Below are 15693 nucleotides of genomic sequence, written 5' to 3'. Positions count from 1 at the left end.
TGCGCTCAACATGTCCGAGCCCTGCTTCATCTACCTCGTCCCCGATCTAGTTCTATGCCAGATATCTCTTCTTCTCTCCTGGGCCGACCTCCACCGATTTGCGGCGTGCTCAGCTCGGATAAGAGACCGAGTCGAGGCAGTGAACGTAACGTTCCGAGCGGATCGCCAGCTTCGCGAGCAACTGCACATAAACTTGGCGATTAGGCGGATGAATGACCCGCCTCAGGAGGACCCACTGCTGAAATACCGCCGGTTTGTCGAGAAACAGTATACATACTTCGACTTTCGGCGCACGTTCTTTTCGTCACACCGGGCGTATTTCAGGGACGAGGCAATCCGGTATGGGGGACCCTTTGACGCATGGTGTGCAGCAATTGTTGCGATATTGGCAGGAGGTGCGGCGGCCGCGGAGTTTCCTTCAGGATGGATTGGACTTTACCGCCAGTTTGGTTTTGTAAATGACGATGAGTCGCGGAGTGCAAAAGTAGTCTCAATTCCTACTCCTTGTGGGGACGTTGTTTTTGGGCTCAAAAGCGAGACCTACGGACGAACGCTCGAAGGTGGCGTGTACGAGGGAAAGCTACAGCTTTCCGCCGCAGTCAACGGTTGCGATCCAGTCGTCGTTCACCGTTGGAACAAAGAGAGCAGGGATTCCACACCATATCAGCGGAATTATCTGAACGCCCTCTCGGCGGTTATCGGCGTGCCAGAAAACATTCTCGAGGGGTGGCTGCAAGTCGCATTTGAAAGCGAGGAGGCGTGGAGAGTCACGTCGGCATATAAGAGCCATGAACTCGATTCTGAGGAGGATGGGGCCTCATCCGCTAAAGACCAAACATACTTGTCTGCCGAGCTGAAGGTGCTCCAAGATTCCACAGCAGCATCAGAAGCCCTTCTGCACCGCATCGAGCTCTTACGTCACGCCGATCGCCACCACACTTATGATCCGTGGACACCAGTACTGAGGATAATGCACAATGCGCGATCCCACCGCAGGTTGGAGAAACGCTTCCCGACCGTCTACTTTAAGGCGTGCAGTGAGTACGACGTCTTGCCTGTCTTGGATGATCAGCCTGGCTTTGGTCTCGCTTGGGCGGCTGATCACATTCGCTTCAATGAGTGTGTCCCATCTGATATATTCTACGAAGCACCTCGCCACCATTGCCCTCCGGTACATCTTAGATTTTATGTTAGAGGTCCGGTATCGGGCAATGCAGGGCATGCAGCTCGGCTCGCCTTCGTGTTCTCGGCGCTAGCATGCGCGAACTCGTACGATTGTCAGCTGAGCATTTCCACTTTGGAAGCGAGCGACTCGGACAGTACATGTCTTCTGGCCTACGCCGTGCATGGGTTCTCTGGCTTCGAATGGTGCAAACCTTTCCATTATCTGTCACGACGGGAAATGAGGATGTGGTTATCCACGGGCAGCCACAATGGGAAGGGGCCGGACAGGGTCTGGAAGACGCTTGGCACGGAGGAACGATGGAACGCGGTGTGGGAGCGCCTTGATTCTGAGCGAGTGTGGGATGACGCAAAGCGAAAGCAATTCTTGGCTATGCTGCTGGCGGTGACCATGTCGTTTGTCCCTCCCTTCGATGATGATCCGGATCCGGATTGGGCCTACACTGAGGATGCTGACGCGCAATTCGATGATGATCCGGATCCGGATTGGGCTGACGCTGAGGATGCTGACGCGCAATCGTCCGAATATTGGAGCGACGAGGAGGAGGACGAGACAGCGGAGGTGACCAAGTGTTTGGGCAACTTCCACGAGGGATACATGCATTTGTCAGAATCAGAATCGGATCAACTGGAACCTAATGACGAAAACAAAATGCGAGCCGTGGCCAACTGGCTTGCGGACTATTCCGGCGCGCGAAGGACACTCGTATCTTCGCGCGACGCATTCTTGCAAAGTGGCAGAGATCTGGATCCAGATGATAATTGTCCGCCTTGGGAACCATTTGAAAATGCATTCGAAAGCGTTTGTTTACGATGTCATAGCGGAAATCATGGGGAATTGAATGGGGAACCTTGCCCGTGTATTCCGCGACAAAACACTTCCGGCAGATTAGTGTACAACATGGGCAGGACCTGTAACGTCGATACATCATTGAGAATCCCCGGAATCATTCTTCCACAGAGAAGAAATCTCTGAAAGAACTCTATCTGAGAGTGCATGGTAGCATCGCTCGATGACTTTACTTGTCAATAGTCTTCCTGAGCTTCGTTTTCCGTCAAATTTATGTATTTTCGGCAAACATTCGATAGTGACGCTCTAGCACATGCGCCAAATGAGGCCTCCGCCGGTGAGCAGCAGGAAGTTCAACCGGAAGACGAAGAGGAAGCAGGCGAAGTATCGCCAGCCAAGTCTATAATCCTTCATCATCAGGGAAGACCGGAGCCTCTGGGGTCCGAGGCCAGTCCGAGGCGCGAATGCTGGGGCACTTGGGCAGATAAGCAACGCGCTGTTGAGGGCCGAGAGAAATCAAACGAAAACAAATTGATGGCGACAGTGAACGCTTTCAACGCTCCTCACCGGTCGAGGCAGCACGAATGGAGATGGGTGCAATGGTTCTGCGCGATTATTTCGTCATCACCGGTGTACAGTACAAGACTGACTAAACCCATGCCCCTCGGCACTGTATGGGGTTAACCATGCTATCCTATGGGTGTACGTGCAGGATGCAGTGCACGGGGGGGTTTCCACAGCCAACGCACAGAATTATCACATAATTCTGGCTCACACTCTGTCTTGACCGATTGACCGATTGACCTTAACTTGGCAATTGAGCCTGAGCGCGAACATCCCTATTCCCAGTTCAGAGTAGCGTCTATTAGCCATTGTTTTTCAAGACAACCATTGGGGCAGATAAGCATCGCGCTGTTGAGGGCCGAGAGAAATCAAACGAAAACAAATTGATGGCGACAGTGAACGCTTTCAATGCTCCTCACCGGTCGAGGCAGCACGAATGGAGAATCCTACTCTAAGATTGCGACGCCGCTGATGTGATCTGCGTCGGTTGGATGTGCCATCGGACTGGGACTCATTCCCAGCCTGGCGTGTCATGTGTGGAAGCCACGGGTTGAGCGTGCAGGCAACAGACTCTACCGTCGTGCACGCGAGTGCCTGAGAAGTTTGCGAGAGATGATCAAACTGAGGAGTTTGCGATAGAAAGGCCACCGAAAGCGGGAAGAGGTCATTTGTTGTGCACCAGTTGTTATGATCTCGACGACGGAGGCGGAAGCGAAGTAGAGAAGACAGGGCGAGAGTGATAGGCGACAAGAGATTGTATTGGCGAAACAAGAAACAAGGACTAGAACAGGAGATGAGAAGAACTGGTGTTGATCTGCTGGGGAGGAAGGGGATGGACGAAGAGAGGCCGGCTATTTATAGATAGGCAACCCAGCAGATCAGAGAACAACAACAACAAGAGGGGACTGGGGGGGCGCCAGCTATGCTCCTAGAGCGTGCGTGGCGAGCGTAGAGATCATTGCTACAGCTGCTGGCTATGGGGAAGTAGTGGGGGGTGTGGAGAAGCCGAGGGGGGATTGGCGAAATGAGAGGAGAGAGGAGGAGTGGCGATATTGCGGGAGGATTGGCGAAATGAGAGGAGAGAGGGGGAGTGGCATTGACATTGACATTGACACTGACATTGACACTGACATTGACATTGACATTGGCGTTTGACATTTGGCGGTTGACATTGGCGGCTGTCAGTAGGTAAGCTTATGGTATGGGCGCGTTGTCCATAACACCAATCCACGTGCATGCGGTAGAGGTTTCGCTCCGCCTTTGAAAAGATAGGTATGATGGATGTAGACGTGGATCGGATGCTCCGTTTGGTGGGCAGTGCTGCGAGCTGCTCACACATTGCCGTCCAGGTTGTGTTCTCTTCATCATCATTGGCAAAACAGAGGCCACCAAACTTGCGGTGGCGTAGGGAGAGTGCGTAGATTCGACGCTTCGCGGAGAGAAGGTGTTAAATGGCGTTTGATGTTTCTCCATGCGATGGCTGCAGAGTTCCCGGGACCTGGTTTCGCTTCCATAGTGCCCCGATAAGAATTCTGTCGCTGACCATATCGCAGAACCCAAGTGCATGAATCTCCATGATCTTCCTGAAGACCTGGGTTTCCCCCTCTGAATTGGACGCAGATGGTTGGGTCTGCAGCAGCAGGACTAGAGGTTCCCAACCCGTCCGCGGGTTGCCTTCAATGTCCCCGTTGCCAATATCGCTTGCAGAAGTCTGTGCCGCATTCGACTCGTGAAGTACAGAGGCAATCTGGGGCGTTACGGACCCACATTCCCCTGATGTGAGAGAAGGATAGGTTCTCGTCAACCGTTCACGGATGTATCATAATGCAACAAAGTGGGAGTTGGCCCGAGCAATCAGCTCTGAGCTGACGTTGGCTGCCGCAGAAAACTCCTCTGCCGTAAGTTGTTCGTAGGTGTTCAGTGTACTGCTCTGGCTTGGCAACGTGGTGGCGTGAGTATGCTGAATTTGGAGAGCGACGCTGTGAACAATGGCATGAGGACCTTCTCGTTTGCGTCGTTGTGAGCGGGTTGCTGAAAGTTCACCGCTCGCGTGCTCTCCCACTTCCATATTGGATATCTGTGTGTTGGTCTCCAGGTCGATCGAGGACACGTCTCCGTGCAGTGTGGTGAAGTGCGAGTCGGTCTTGCGAGTGGACTTTGTATGACTTTGTATTTGCTGTAGTTTCTGGCCAGAGACAGAGGGCACCCTTTTATGCTCGTCGAGAGTGCCAGTTGTCCGTCGACCGCTCACGTCGACCGAAAAGAGTTACATTCCACGTCAAACTGCAAACATGGACCCTTACCTCTATGCGGTCACCGCAAGAAGGGCAGACTCCGTGTCTCATGTCCTGAAGGGCAACATCACCGGTCCAACCGACGTGAACGTCGTCGTGAGGTGGGTGGTCTCCGAACGTTCGAAAGGTCCCTCCCTCCCTACTGAGAGGCGAGCTGACCATCCTCTTCCTCGTCACAGCAAGTTCACCCATATTGAGATATACATTTTGGAGCCGGTCGGGGATGAGTTGGAGTGGGGAGACGTCGCAGTGGAGGGAAATGAGTGATACTGACTGGTCGATGCAGATATGAGCCACTACATTGCCCTAATCCGGCTGTCACCCAACTCCTCCCCCTGTTCGGCCACTTCCTCCTCAACATCCTGAATGACAACAAACAAGCTCAAGAAATGTTGGGACACGCCGACGAGCTTGAAGAGGAGAATGCACAAGGAGGACGAGAAGATGCGACCGGGTATGGAGGCGATGAACAATATGAGAACGGTGGCCGTGAGCCAAGCGCTACAGATCCTTATGCGCCGGATAATGCCTTGATTACCATCTCTGGCGACCCACAGACATTGGGACAGGTGGGTGGGCACGATGCCGCGATGCATGTTGTTTGCTTCTCACGCCTTAGTGAAACCCATGCCTTTGTATGTAGGTCCTGAACATCAACAATCATGCCTTAAAACTCTTCGGCCTCCGTAAACCCGACGTTCTACACAAAAACATCATCACAATCATCCCATCGCCCTTCGCCGAGATTCACGATCAACTACTGCAGCGCTACCTCGACACGGGCTACGCAAAGGTCATCGACCGGCCGAGACAGGTTCTCCGCCTCCACAGCTCCGGCTATATCATGCCTGTATCGTTGCCGGTTTCTAAGGGCGTTTGGGGGTCCGTTGGTCGAGTAATCCTCCTTATTTTCACCGCGAAGCCGCTCGAGTTCTGCATTCAACTGACCCTTGTTGATTTTGTCGAGGTAGATGCGCACACCATGCGTGTCATCCACTGCAGGAAGGTGCGGTTAACATCACCCTTTTCATCCCCACATATAGAAGGCTGGAATAATGACGCACCTCGCAGATCGAACAGGGTGTGCCTCTCTCGCCAACCCGAATTGGTGGGATCCATCACGAAGGCCCAGCTTTGAAATCGTATCTGCAAAAGGAATTTCGTCAGCCTGGGAATCTCGTACGCTCGTTCAAAACACTGGAAATGAGGTTCTTACTTCCACGTGCACTATAAACATGAAGAAACGCCAAAGAAGAGTTTTTACGCAAACCTCTGGCAAGCTTCTACGCGCCGCTCTCCCCTGGACATCCTAATAATCACAGAGGCCACTTGATGTCAGCGAGCCACTTTCACGGAAAGTTTAATAACTTGCAATCACCTTTGATGATCATGGCTTTGAGGGCCTTATTGCGCTTCAAAAGAGTTTTCACCCCTTTCAAGGCATTGGGCCCCAAACGCGCAACTACATTGAACAATCAGTCAATGGTGCTCCAAATGGTGCTCCATCGGGCCGTTTACCTTCGACATGGAGATTTTTCAATGTCTCATTTCCTTCCTTGATTATCTCATCCCCTACCAGAGTCTCATTCACTACCAGACTTGCCGCAAGGGCGGCAATGCCGAGCAACTTCTCGTCCTCGTCCTCGACCTCGTCCTCTTGATCCCTGTCACCTGGCACATCAAGGAAGCCTCGCGGTGTGCGTTCGTCAAGCTCGAAGGCAAGTGTCTCCAAGGTTTTGTTTTGCCCAAGCGCAGCGAGCACTTCCGCCATATGCTTGGGGAGTTTCCTTGAAGCTGCGATCTCGCCGCAAGCTTAACAGGGAAGGTGGCGTGTCAGAAACTCAACTTGGAGCATGGGTAACGTGACATAGGGTTAGGCTATTCACCCAGCTATTCACCTTTTAAGCGAAGGTCGGTAATCTTGCCTTTCTCGCACAAGTGCTTTCTTCCTCGATGAAGAGTTTGCCGATCGTACCTTGGCCCTCGAGATCCTTGGAGAGCTTTCGGCGTAAAGCTCTGATGCACCGTATGATTGCATTCTGGTCGGCCTCCGATGGCTTTGAGGCTGGAAAAGTTCTTTTCGCGAATTCCTCGATGCACTTTTCAGCGGTCGGGCCGTCCTCAAAGCATCGCATCAAGCCCTCCTTGTAGGAAACATTTAACCAGAGATGGTCTCTTGTGGCCATGCGCTTCTGGATTTCAAAGAGTAGGTAGGTTAAGGACTTTTTTTGTTCCTTCAGAAGCTCAAAGAAATGAGTGTAGTGGCCCTTTGCTTGGAGAATCGCACCGAAAGTCCATTGCAGACGCGGATGAAGGGTTAGGTGCAGGAACGACTTTTCCGGGTCGTCGTTGTGGAAGATGTCGTGGTCCTTCGCTTTGGGTATATGTCGAAGCGCAAGCCGAACGGTTTCCGGGAGAGCATGCTTGGCCGCCCACCACAAGACGCAACGCCCGTGGATGTCTTTGAACTGATGGTAAGACATTAGATGAGTATAAGCGGAAGGTTGAGAGCGCCTAAAAACACGAAGCGGCGTATGATGACATGCCTCAAAGAGTTTCGGTTGCTTCATTAGAAAGCGCTGACATTCTCACATAACCATAAGGTCCAATGGGTTTTGTTTCAGCTTGCCGCGCACGACAGCAACTCCCTTCCGAGCCGCTTTGGTGTCCCCATTCATAAGCCCGCGAAAATGAGCAACAACGACCTCTGGGTCCGCTCTGAACGTCAGGTTCTCATTCAGGTCCTCCATGTGCTTCCGAATCACTTTCACTTGCTCCTTGGTGTCCACGACTTCCCCATGAATGTCACTCAATTTTTCTGGTATCTTCTTGGCAATGGTCAGAATCTCGTCACTCTGTCTCATGATGTACTGCAGGCTTAGATAGGAGCCGGTGGCGAGGGTGGTGAGGAACGCTTTCTTTTTCTCATTGAAGGTTTCTGCTTGGGCATCCATCCATTTCGCGTTCTGGCCGGTCATTCCTTCAATTAAATGGTAGACGGTTAGCCATGCTGGTCAATGTGAAGTAGAGGTCAGAAACTTACCGATTCTGCCAGTAGCCGAAGTCTTGATTCGCTCATTCAAGTTTTGGACGAACTCGGCGACGAACACTTGCATGTCGGTTACCGCCTTATGCACTGTCTCGTCTTGGGTAAGTCGGTGGCTGACATCCTTCATGTTGGTAACAGTTTTGGACTCCGCATCATCCTGCGGGGTGGCTTCAATGAGCTTGGTGCTACATGTTACCGAAAATACGCAGCGGAACGTCTCTTCCATTGTGTTGTAGAGCGAAGCAGCGGCGACAACGAATTTGTCGAATGCCGTAGCAGCCTACAAAACGAAGAATAATCTGAGTGACGACGTAACGAGGGACCAAGCGGCGAAACGCGGAGGCCAACATACCTTCAATGCGAAGCTTAGAACCCCAGCAAGGACCTTAACGCTTCCGTGCAGCTTAGAGAAGACGCAACAGAAGACAGATAAGAAAAGAATCCGCATGCATCATCGGAAGAAGGCGAGAACGACAAGACTTACGTTGCCAAGGGTATCCAAAGCGCCCGCTACCCCTTTGAGAAAGTCGGCGATCGGAGATTCTTTGATGGAGTCAGCGATTGCATTGGCCGTTTCCAGACTCATAAGAACGGCGTCCAGATGGGTCTGTCCTTTGTGTGCCACATTCACAATCGTCTCAGACTTTTCGATCATCATCTGATCGATTTTTTCGGGAGCTGGTTGGGCATAGTCGATCTTGAAATCGAGGCTCTCTTTGACACCTCTCTCTTCTATAATATCGATCGGTAAGGATTTCGCACTAAATTTGACACAGGGGATACATAAAGAAAAATTGCGGCTTGCGCATCCCCACCTTTGTCGTCTGGTCGCTCCGCAGGTTTGAAACAGCCTGCAACCGTAGCGAACATCCTGCTTCTCTTCCGTTTGCCTTGGCCGTTCTCGGGGTGCTCTTGCCGGCCGTCCACTCTGCGCTGGTCGGGAGGGTCGGCAGCGCAAATATGGAACAGAGGGCCGGGGCAGCCGCCCGAGGTCCCTGGCATTTATACCCCAGGCGCTGGAAAAAATTGTACTTTTGCATAGTTGTGCAGGTTGTGCAAAAAGCGGCTCGTTCGATTGTTGTGCAGAAGGCATCACGTTCGCGTATGTACCCGCACCTCAAGTTGCGGCCGTACTTCAAGTTTCCCACGCACACTCTAATATCATGCTATGTACAGTACATATATAGTTTCGGACTTGTATGTAAAGCTGGACAGTAGGGATTCGTAGGGTTTGTCACGGCTACTCCGTGGTGGTTAATGGTTGAAGCGATGGCGAGGATTCCCATGACAGAAACACTCATCTCCAAGATCATTTCCGTACGCGTCACAGAGGAAACGGCATACAGTATATGATACATCCAGCGCTCAGGGTGGCTTCGGCTTGCGTCGGCTCCTCAGTGTTACAATGTTCAAAGAATGCTAAGCGGTTGGCGCTCGCGGGTAAACAACGCGGTGACTTTGGTTTGCGGCAGAGTAGGACCGGCCTAGTTCTGCACCCGTATTCCCGGAGGATGAGCTTTAAATGAATGCCGTATACGAAATGCCAAACTTTCTGCATATATTGTACAGATATACGGCTCGCACCTAATGTACAGATTTCTGAACGCCGAGGCCATTACTTGTTACGCCGCTTCAAGGCCCAATATCGGAAAATGATGCCCGCTCACATCCCGGCCCTTTAGGTAGAAGGTATTCTGCATAATATTCCTTTCTTTCCGCATTGCTTTCACAGGGACCTTGGCGGCAACCCATTCAGCTTGTTGTACCCCAGCGTAAACTCCAAACACCATCGGCGGTCTTGCTGACTATTCTCGAAATTCATGCCGGCAACGATCCACGCCATGATTGCCGCCGCCTCCGCAATATTACATCCCAAAACCGCACAATCGGCCGGTGCAGCGATCCCTAATCCCATTTGTTGTGGCGCAACGTTTTTTGATGGCTGGATCCAGACCGAGGCCGCGAGATATCGGTCTGCGTGCGTCCACGTGTGCGAGCTGCCGAGATTGATTTGCTCCAGATATAGTGGGTCGGCCGGTTTGTTGACCAGAAGGTTGTTCAGAGGTGCCTGGTGCCGTTCCGAACGGCTCGGTGATGGTCCCCCGTCACCTTGCTGCGTAATGTTTCCAGTATGCTTTGCCGCGCTGCTGCTTCGAGCGACATCTATAAACCGCACAGTCGGCGTCCTCTTATCCACATCCACCCCCGGTTGCCGCCACCCATCGTTGTTCTCCCCAGCAGACCCCGCCTTCAATACGTCCTCACTCCATCCCGCAGGCAACACTCCAGTCGTAATCCACAATCCAGCAAACTGCTTCTCCGAACAATATGCGATCAGCATCGTGCGATACAGTTTCGCCAGCGGTGTGTGTTGCTCCCACCAGGGTTCATACGGTAGTGCCGGCCGGTGTGCGTTCGGGGGTGGCTTGTTCTGCCAGCCAGGGCGCCAGGATGCGGTAGAGGCGATCGGACGCGCCCATCTGCCTTTCGAGTCGACTCGTCGCGGTTGGCTGAAGGGGTCTTCTGGCATCAGGATTTCATCGGCGACACATGCGCTGTGGGTAGACGATTATGAGATTATGAACGGGCTGTGCCGAACGGGCTTGAAAGAAAGATAACTCACAGCCAATCTTGTGCTGTACTCTTTCCTCCTTTCCCTGAAGAGTTCCTCCTATGAGCTGTCCCTTCTTCGGCAAGGTTGTCGTCATGTTCCTGGGTGCTGTGCTTCGGGAAGGGAGTGACTGACATCGCGGATATTTCAGTGATAGGGCGCTTTTATCGCGAGAAGCTCAGTAACAGAGGGTTCCGGTGATCGTGAGCAGCGGCTTTTGGGCTTCTAATGATGGAATGGTCCCGCCAAATTCTAGGTTTCAGAAGGCAAGGTTTAGGTGTTTGAGGGAGGCCAGGGGCTTTGCTCTCATACCCACCCGACGACCTGTCGGTCATAACGCGTTCATGGTGACGCTTCGGACGAGTCGGACGCGTCGCTTCTGAGGCACCAACAAGCATTTAACTGAGCATGAACCCGTGAAGTATGGACGTTGGTGTGGTATCCAATCGCACGATCCTCGAAAGCCATACAAGCATGGGAGAGCTTGCGCCTGCCAGACAGTTGCAGCAAAAGCATGTATTGGCTGTATATACAAATTTGCCTGTCTATGAGGTCGACTTGCCATGTGAGTGCGTAGCAGAAAGTGGCGGCCGTGACCTGCCGAACAGTCGCGCGCGAGTCCTGGGAACCCGGATCCAGGACTCCAAGATGGTGGACCATCGCCCTATTTCAATCCAAAAATGGTGGCAGCGGCATGCCTTCGCCCTCCACCCATGCAGTTCCATCCATCCTCATCAAACCGGCAAACCGACACTATTCCGCGCAAAATATCTCGTGATGAAGCCCAGGCCTGCTGCGCCGCCTGGTAGGTAGGACCCGAAATACCATAGGAGGGCGATGAGTTGTGCAACGCTGGATATAATGGTCAGGACGTATGAATGCCGCTGTGAAAAGGAAAGCTCAGTAAATAGGCATGGTTGGGAAGTGCATAGCAAGGGCCTTTTGTGGAAGGCCATACCCCGATGGAGAAGTAGAGCGTCAACGCCATTGATACGAAGTAGACAGCCGTAAACGGTAGCCGCTCTTTCGTGATGATATGTGAGAAGAACGATCTAGGTCCTGTATGAGACGGTAGGAGTCAGATATGATTGCCGTATTACAGAATCGTATCGGCCCTTGTCAATTCCGCGTACGCAGAAAACCTCACCTTGCAGAAGCGCGAGGCTAATTGCCAACACGATTGATTGAGGTGAGTTTACCATCACAGTACGACTCGGTGCCAAGCAATGTCCAACTTACGCAGATACAGCCAAGATGCTGCCGAGGGTGAAGAGCGAGGCGAACTTGTGAGGACTTAATGGCAAAACCGGTAGACCGAGGAAGAAGGCCTTATGTGGATTTAGGAGCAAGAATCAGTATTGAGACCCTGCTTGACCTATCGATTTACTCTTTAGCGTATGTACTTACGATGAAGAAACAAAACACGGCTAGGCCCAGACAGACGACGCATCCCACGAGACGCTGAATTCATCAAAGGTATTAACTAAGCGTCGACCCGTAGCTCTCGACCGATCACATGGGTGGCCTCACCTGCCATCTTGTCAGCCCAAACAGCTCCATTTCTTGCGGCCCTCCTCCCCATCCTAAGTTCGTCCAGGCACCTGACAACGAAACCGGCGTCAGCCTTCGTAGGCGTACCATTGAAGTTTACGAGACTGCAGACTTACTTTGCGTCCGGGTTCGGAAGCCTCCGAGAAGTGACTCTCCTGCCGGGTCGGTTGCAGTCGCAACTGGCCGCGCCCCGGCCGACCCGCCAAATGCCGACGAGAAAGAGAACCCGCCACCTGGCGGCGCTGCGGCACGGCCACCGCCAGAGGCATTGAAGGAGCGGAGAGACTCCCGGAAGTTTTGTTCTGCGTTGTTCATTATTCGTTTTGTAATCAGGCTGCGAATACCGTTCTTGAAGTTGGCGCTTGGCCGCGTTTGCCTTTCCCACTTTTCTCTCAACGTGAGTTGAACTTTACTGATACCAGTCTACAAAAGGAAGCTCTCTCGACAGAGACCTTCACCTCCAAAAGAGCCCTTTTCCGACAAGCTTACCACTCAAACAAAAGCCCACGGAGCAAAGGATACAATGCACGACCACTACGAGACCGACCGCGACAGTCTGGAACACCAGGGAGACGAGCAGTACCACGAGGAGGAAGACGAGGAAGCACCCGGCTTCCTTGACGCCGACGACGTTGCCGAAGAGGTTTACGATGATGAGGACTGCATGGACCAAGGGGATGGCGCTGACGAGGACGAGGGCGAAGAGGGAGAGGACGAGGAGGGTTATGTAGACGATTCTGAGGGAGCGTTCATGCAGCATGGTGGTATGTAGAAGGACGTCTCCTGCTGTTCCTTTCGGATAGGTTCGCGCCTAAAAAGCTTGGGTTCTCATGCTCACTAGTCTCTTCGCCATCATCACAGAACCCATTTACGCAACAGCTTTCCACCCTACACACCCGTTTCTCGTGCTCACCGGTGGAGGCGACGACAAGTCCTATCTCTGGCGGGCAGATACCGGTGACGTTCTCGCACAGCTTCCACAACACGAAGACTCAGTGGCAGCGGTCGCATTCAGCCGTGACGGCATGTACGCTGCCTCGGGAGCGCTGGATGGGAAGGTGCATGTCGTCGAGGTCGCTGTCAGCGCCGACGGTACGGTGGGCGAGGTTGGAGCTGCCGGAGAGAGGAGAGGTGTCGTGAGTCTTGATGCTGGAAGTGGGATTACGTGGCTGGATTGGCATCCGCGCGGGCATGTGTTGCTCGCTGGGACGGAGGATGGTACCTTGTGGATGTGGCAGGTGCCGAGTGGGAACTGTATGAATGTGTTTAGCGGGCATGTGGAGAGTGTAACGTGTGGACAGTGGGCTCCTGATGGTAAGTGTTGAGGAGCGCATGTGAGTGCCGCGAATGGTGTTTCCCGGTATCTCCTATCCTCATATTTCATGACAATTCTTAGGCAAATCCATTGTTTCCGGCTCATCCGACGGATCCCTCATTCTGTGGGACCCCAAAGCCGCCACGGCAACACTACGCCTCACCGCCTCTGACGCCCGTTTTCACAGCGTGGGCATCACCAGTCTTGCCATGCACCCTGACGGCCAACTCCTTTTGACTGGCGCCGAGGACGGCACAGCCAGGTTGATTCACGGTGGCAACGGCCGCATCTTGGCGTCCTTTGATTCCCATACCGAGTCCATCGAAGCAGCCGCGTTCTGCCCTACTATGCCGATCGTGGCTACTGGAAGTGTCGACGGTAACATTTGCCTTTGGGACACCCAGGCGATGAGATTGAGGCAGACGTTGCGTCATGATGTGAGCTTCCGATTTCAGGTTTGCCCGTACACGTTTCGATCTTCTCACTAACTGACATCCGATTTCCCCCTCTCATCCCAGGACGCAATCACCTCCCTCAAATTCCACAAAACGCAGCCCCTAATCTACAGCGTCTCCACCGACCGCACAGCCCGCGTATGGGACGCACGGACGGGCGACTGCCTGCGCGTACTGAGAGGGCATCGCGAAGGGATCCTGAGCTTCGACTACAACGTGGACGGCAGCGTGATTGTCACGGGCGCGGATGATGGGTCTGCGAGGGTTTGGGGATTGCAGTGATGGGCTGTTGGGCAAGCAGATAGGATAGACTAGATGCTGGGCTCCTCCAGTCTCCGCGTAGTACGAATGGACGTTCGCAGAGCATTCACCGGGAATTACTTTTTTTGTATTTTACTTACACACATCCATCAGCTATATATATGCCGTCTAGAGCAATCTTCGTACTGGCGTGCTTGCTAAGATGTCCTTCGTTTCATTCACACCGTGTTAATCATAATCACCGTCTTGGCCATTTTGCGGGAGAACGTGATGGGGATCAGACTTTGGCCTCTTCTTGAGTCTCCAGGCCAACGTCACATTCACTTGGTGCAAGTGAATCCCATATCAAATCACCCCAAGGACGATCGACATCAAACGAATCACCGACGTTACGTCCAGTGTGCGTTCCTCGGGCTCACCTCGCCTTTCAAGAAATTCTTCCCATCTCCGCCTGTTGCCGTAGTTCACATATTACTGATACACCCTGTCAAAGGAAAGAAGTGTCCGTGAGACCAGGTCAAAGGATGATAAGATTGACTACGTGGAGAATCCCAAAACGTGGAGAATCCCAAAAAAAAACGAGAAATATGCGTAAGCGATGGGAAGTGGGTAAGCAAATGCAAGTATGAGGTATCAAGTATGCTCCGCCCAGGAAAGACTGACTGATAGACGAGCAAACAAATATGCAAAGTGGAGGTGATATATGGTGGTGGGAACACAGGTGACCCGCAGAAGGTTCTCAAATTCCCACAATGCCGCCAACCCGCGTTGGGGGCTGCATAGGGATAGCCATAGCAGCCGTTTCCTGGATCGTCATTTCCTCGATTTGGCGGGCCAGGGTGCGCATATTATCCTTTGTCGGCGCAACAAACGGTTGTTCGTAAATGTCCATTGCTATGGCTTCGTCGGATGAAGGCGTTGGAGATGATGTTGCTGCGGGGAGAGGGGAGGCGAAAGGTTGGGGTATCATTTGGGTGGATGTGGTGGGGCCTGTGTGGTAGTTCTGTGGTATGGGAATAGTGAACAGTGTCTGAGTTTGCTTTTGTTCACTGGCGGACATTTCGAACACAACTTACGGAGACGGCGCAGAAGCCATAGCAGCCAGAGTCTATCCAAGGCATGATGAGCTATGAGACGTTCGAGAGGGGCGAAGAAGGCAGTCCGGACTATTGGGAGGTACAAATGCGGTTTGGTCGAGCGGGGATTTGGTTGGCAAGATGTTGGATGGAGGTGAGAAAAACGAGCCAAGAATCGGAGAATCGGAGCAACGATAAGAACCCACGCACAACTGACAGCGGCGGGCCTGCGGCCAAGACCGATGAGTGACGGCGAGAACGCGGCGCATGCTCACGTCAGCAGTGACAGTATGTTCGCTGGTCACATCGCCGGAAATATGTTAAACCAGAATGATTTTGAGTGGTCTCTCCTGAGAAACCATTTATGGAGCAAGGTAGCGCGAAGTTCGAGAGAAAGAACAGGATTCTGAACATGCCTCGGCAGTGCAACTTATCGTTGCCGGTAATCGTGAAGTTGCTCGGAGCAAGGCAGGCAGGCCTCTTTTCCATGTTACGTTTTCATGTTAGCGGCCCATTCGCGATCTAATCACAGTATGTACATGTGC

At 52.8% G+C, this 15693-nt stretch overlaps 6 protein-coding genes across 6 annotated transcripts; 3 read left to right on the top strand and 3 right to left on the bottom strand.

Moving 5' to 3' along the window:
- Positions 1–10: 10 nt before the first annotated feature.
- EV422DRAFT_572602 (uncharacterized protein) lies at positions 11–2024 on the top strand (the record flags this gene model as incomplete). Its single annotated transcript, XM_053073145.1, has 2 exons — positions 11–1946; positions 2005–2024. The coding sequence occupies 2 exons, from the start codon at positions 11–13 to the stop codon at positions 2022–2024; spliced, it is 1956 nt and encodes a 651-aa protein (XP_052920581.1).
- Positions 2025–4827: 2803 nt separating this feature from the next.
- On the top strand, positions 4828–5968 carry EV422DRAFT_572601 (uncharacterized protein; the record flags this gene model as incomplete). The annotated part of the gene is made up of 4 exons (XM_053073144.1): positions 4828–4931; positions 5010–5057; positions 5117–5399; positions 5474–5968. The coding sequence occupies 4 exons, from the start codon at positions 4828–4830 to the stop codon at positions 5966–5968; spliced, it is 930 nt and encodes a 309-aa protein (XP_052920580.1).
- A 1257-nt stretch (positions 5969–7225) lies between these two features.
- EV422DRAFT_349437 (uncharacterized protein) lies at positions 7226–9042 on the bottom strand. The gene is made up of 6 exons (XM_053066536.1): positions 8695–9042; positions 8364–8611; positions 8232–8282; positions 7874–8159; positions 7377–7810; positions 7226–7298 (listed from the first exon to the last, which is right to left on the bottom strand). The coding sequence occupies exons 1-5, from the start codon at positions 8879–8881 to the stop codon at positions 7419–7421; spliced, it is 1164 nt and encodes a 387-aa protein (XP_052920579.1). The 5' UTR covers positions 8882–9042; the 3' UTR covers positions 7226–7298; positions 7377–7418.
- Positions 9043–9521: 479 nt separating this feature from the next.
- EV422DRAFT_349475 (uncharacterized protein) lies at positions 9522–10781 on the bottom strand. The gene is made up of 2 exons (XM_053066537.1): positions 10503–10781; positions 9522–10434 (listed from the first exon to the last, which is right to left on the bottom strand). Exons 1-2 carry the CDS (start codon positions 10625–10627, stop codon positions 9606–9608), a joined length of 954 nt encoding a protein of 317 aa, XP_052920578.1. The 5' UTR covers positions 10628–10781; the 3' UTR covers positions 9522–9605.
- Positions 10782–11145: 364 nt separating this feature from the next.
- Positions 11146–12433, bottom strand: EV422DRAFT_349281 (Got1/Sft2-like family-domain-containing protein). The gene is made up of 7 exons (XM_053066534.1): positions 12158–12433; positions 12021–12091; positions 11898–11951; positions 11730–11818; positions 11638–11654; positions 11449–11549; positions 11146–11374 (listed from the first exon to the last, which is right to left on the bottom strand). Exons 1-7 carry the CDS (start codon positions 12354–12356, stop codon positions 11225–11227), a joined length of 681 nt encoding a protein of 226 aa, XP_052920577.1. The 5' UTR covers positions 12357–12433; the 3' UTR covers positions 11146–11224.
- Position 12434: 1 nt separating this feature from the next.
- EV422DRAFT_349334 (quinon protein alcohol dehydrogenase-like superfamily) lies at positions 12435–14218 on the top strand. The gene is made up of 4 exons (XM_053066535.1): positions 12435–12805; positions 12903–13355; positions 13438–13793; positions 13875–14218. Exons 1-4 carry the CDS (start codon positions 12565–12567, stop codon positions 14091–14093), a joined length of 1269 nt encoding a protein of 422 aa, XP_052920576.1. The 5' UTR covers positions 12435–12564; the 3' UTR covers positions 14094–14218.
- The last annotated feature ends 1475 nt before the right edge of the window (positions 14219–15693 follow it).

This window comes from Fimicolochytrium jonesii (assembly GCF_025526975.1).
Source record: "Fimicolochytrium jonesii strain JEL569 chromosome Unknown EV422scaffold_49, whole genome shotgun sequence".
In the NCBI taxonomy this organism is placed as follows: Eukaryota; Fungi; Chytridiomycota; class Chytridiomycetes; order Spizellomycetales; family Powellomycetaceae; genus Fimicolochytrium; species Fimicolochytrium jonesii.
This window is presented reverse-complemented; position numbering and strand designations above follow the sequence as displayed.

What these genes read in the sequence shown, in the direction of transcription:
- EV422DRAFT_349437 (XM_053066536.1), bottom strand. Translation starts at nt 8,881, where the DNA reads ATGCCAGGGACCTCGGGCGGCTGCCCCGGCCCTCTGTTCCATATTTGC. An exon ending in TTCTAAGCTTCGCATTGAAG is followed by an intron (nt 8,160 to 8,231) that starts GTATGTTGGCCT and finishes TTCGTTTTGTAG; the next exon opens with GCTGCTACGGCATTCGACAA. An exon ending in TTCGGCTACTGGCAGAATCG is followed by an intron (nt 7,811 to 7,873) that starts GTAAGTTTCTGA and finishes ATTTAATTGAAG; the next exon opens with GAATGACCGGCCAGAACGCG.
- EV422DRAFT_349281 (XM_053066534.1), bottom strand. Translation starts at nt 12,356, where the DNA reads ATGAACAACGCAGAACAAAACTTCCGGGAGTCTCTCCGCTCCTTCAAT. An exon ending in TTGGGCTGACAAGATGGCAG is followed by an intron (nt 11,952 to 12,020) that starts GTGAGGCCACCC and finishes TGATGAATTCAG; the next exon opens with CGTCTCGTGGGATGCGTCGT. An exon ending in CCGTGTTTTGTTTCTTCATC is followed by an intron (nt 11,819 to 11,897) that starts GTAAGTACATAC and finishes AATCCACATAAG; the next exon opens with GCCTTCTTCCTCGGTCTACC.
- EV422DRAFT_349334 (XM_053066535.1), top strand. Translation starts at nt 12,565, where the DNA reads ATGCACGACCACTACGAGACCGACCGCGACAGTCTGGAACACCAGGGA. An exon ending in TGGACAGTGGGCTCCTGATG is followed by an intron (nt 13,356 to 13,437) that starts GTAAGTGTTGAG and finishes GACAATTCTTAG; the next exon opens with GCAAATCCATTGTTTCCGGC. An exon ending in GGCAGACGTTGCGTCATGAT is followed by an intron (nt 13,794 to 13,874) that starts GTGAGCTTCCGA and finishes CTCTCATCCCAG; the next exon opens with GACGCAATCACCTCCCTCAA.
- EV422DRAFT_349475 (XM_053066537.1), bottom strand. Translation starts at nt 10,627, where the DNA reads ATGTCAGTCACTCCCTTCCCGAAGCACAGCACCCAGGAACATGACGAC. An exon ending in AGTACAGCACAAGATTGGCT is followed by an intron (nt 10,435 to 10,502) that starts GTGAGTTATCTT and finishes GTCTACCCACAG; the next exon opens with CGCATGTGTCGCCGATGAAA.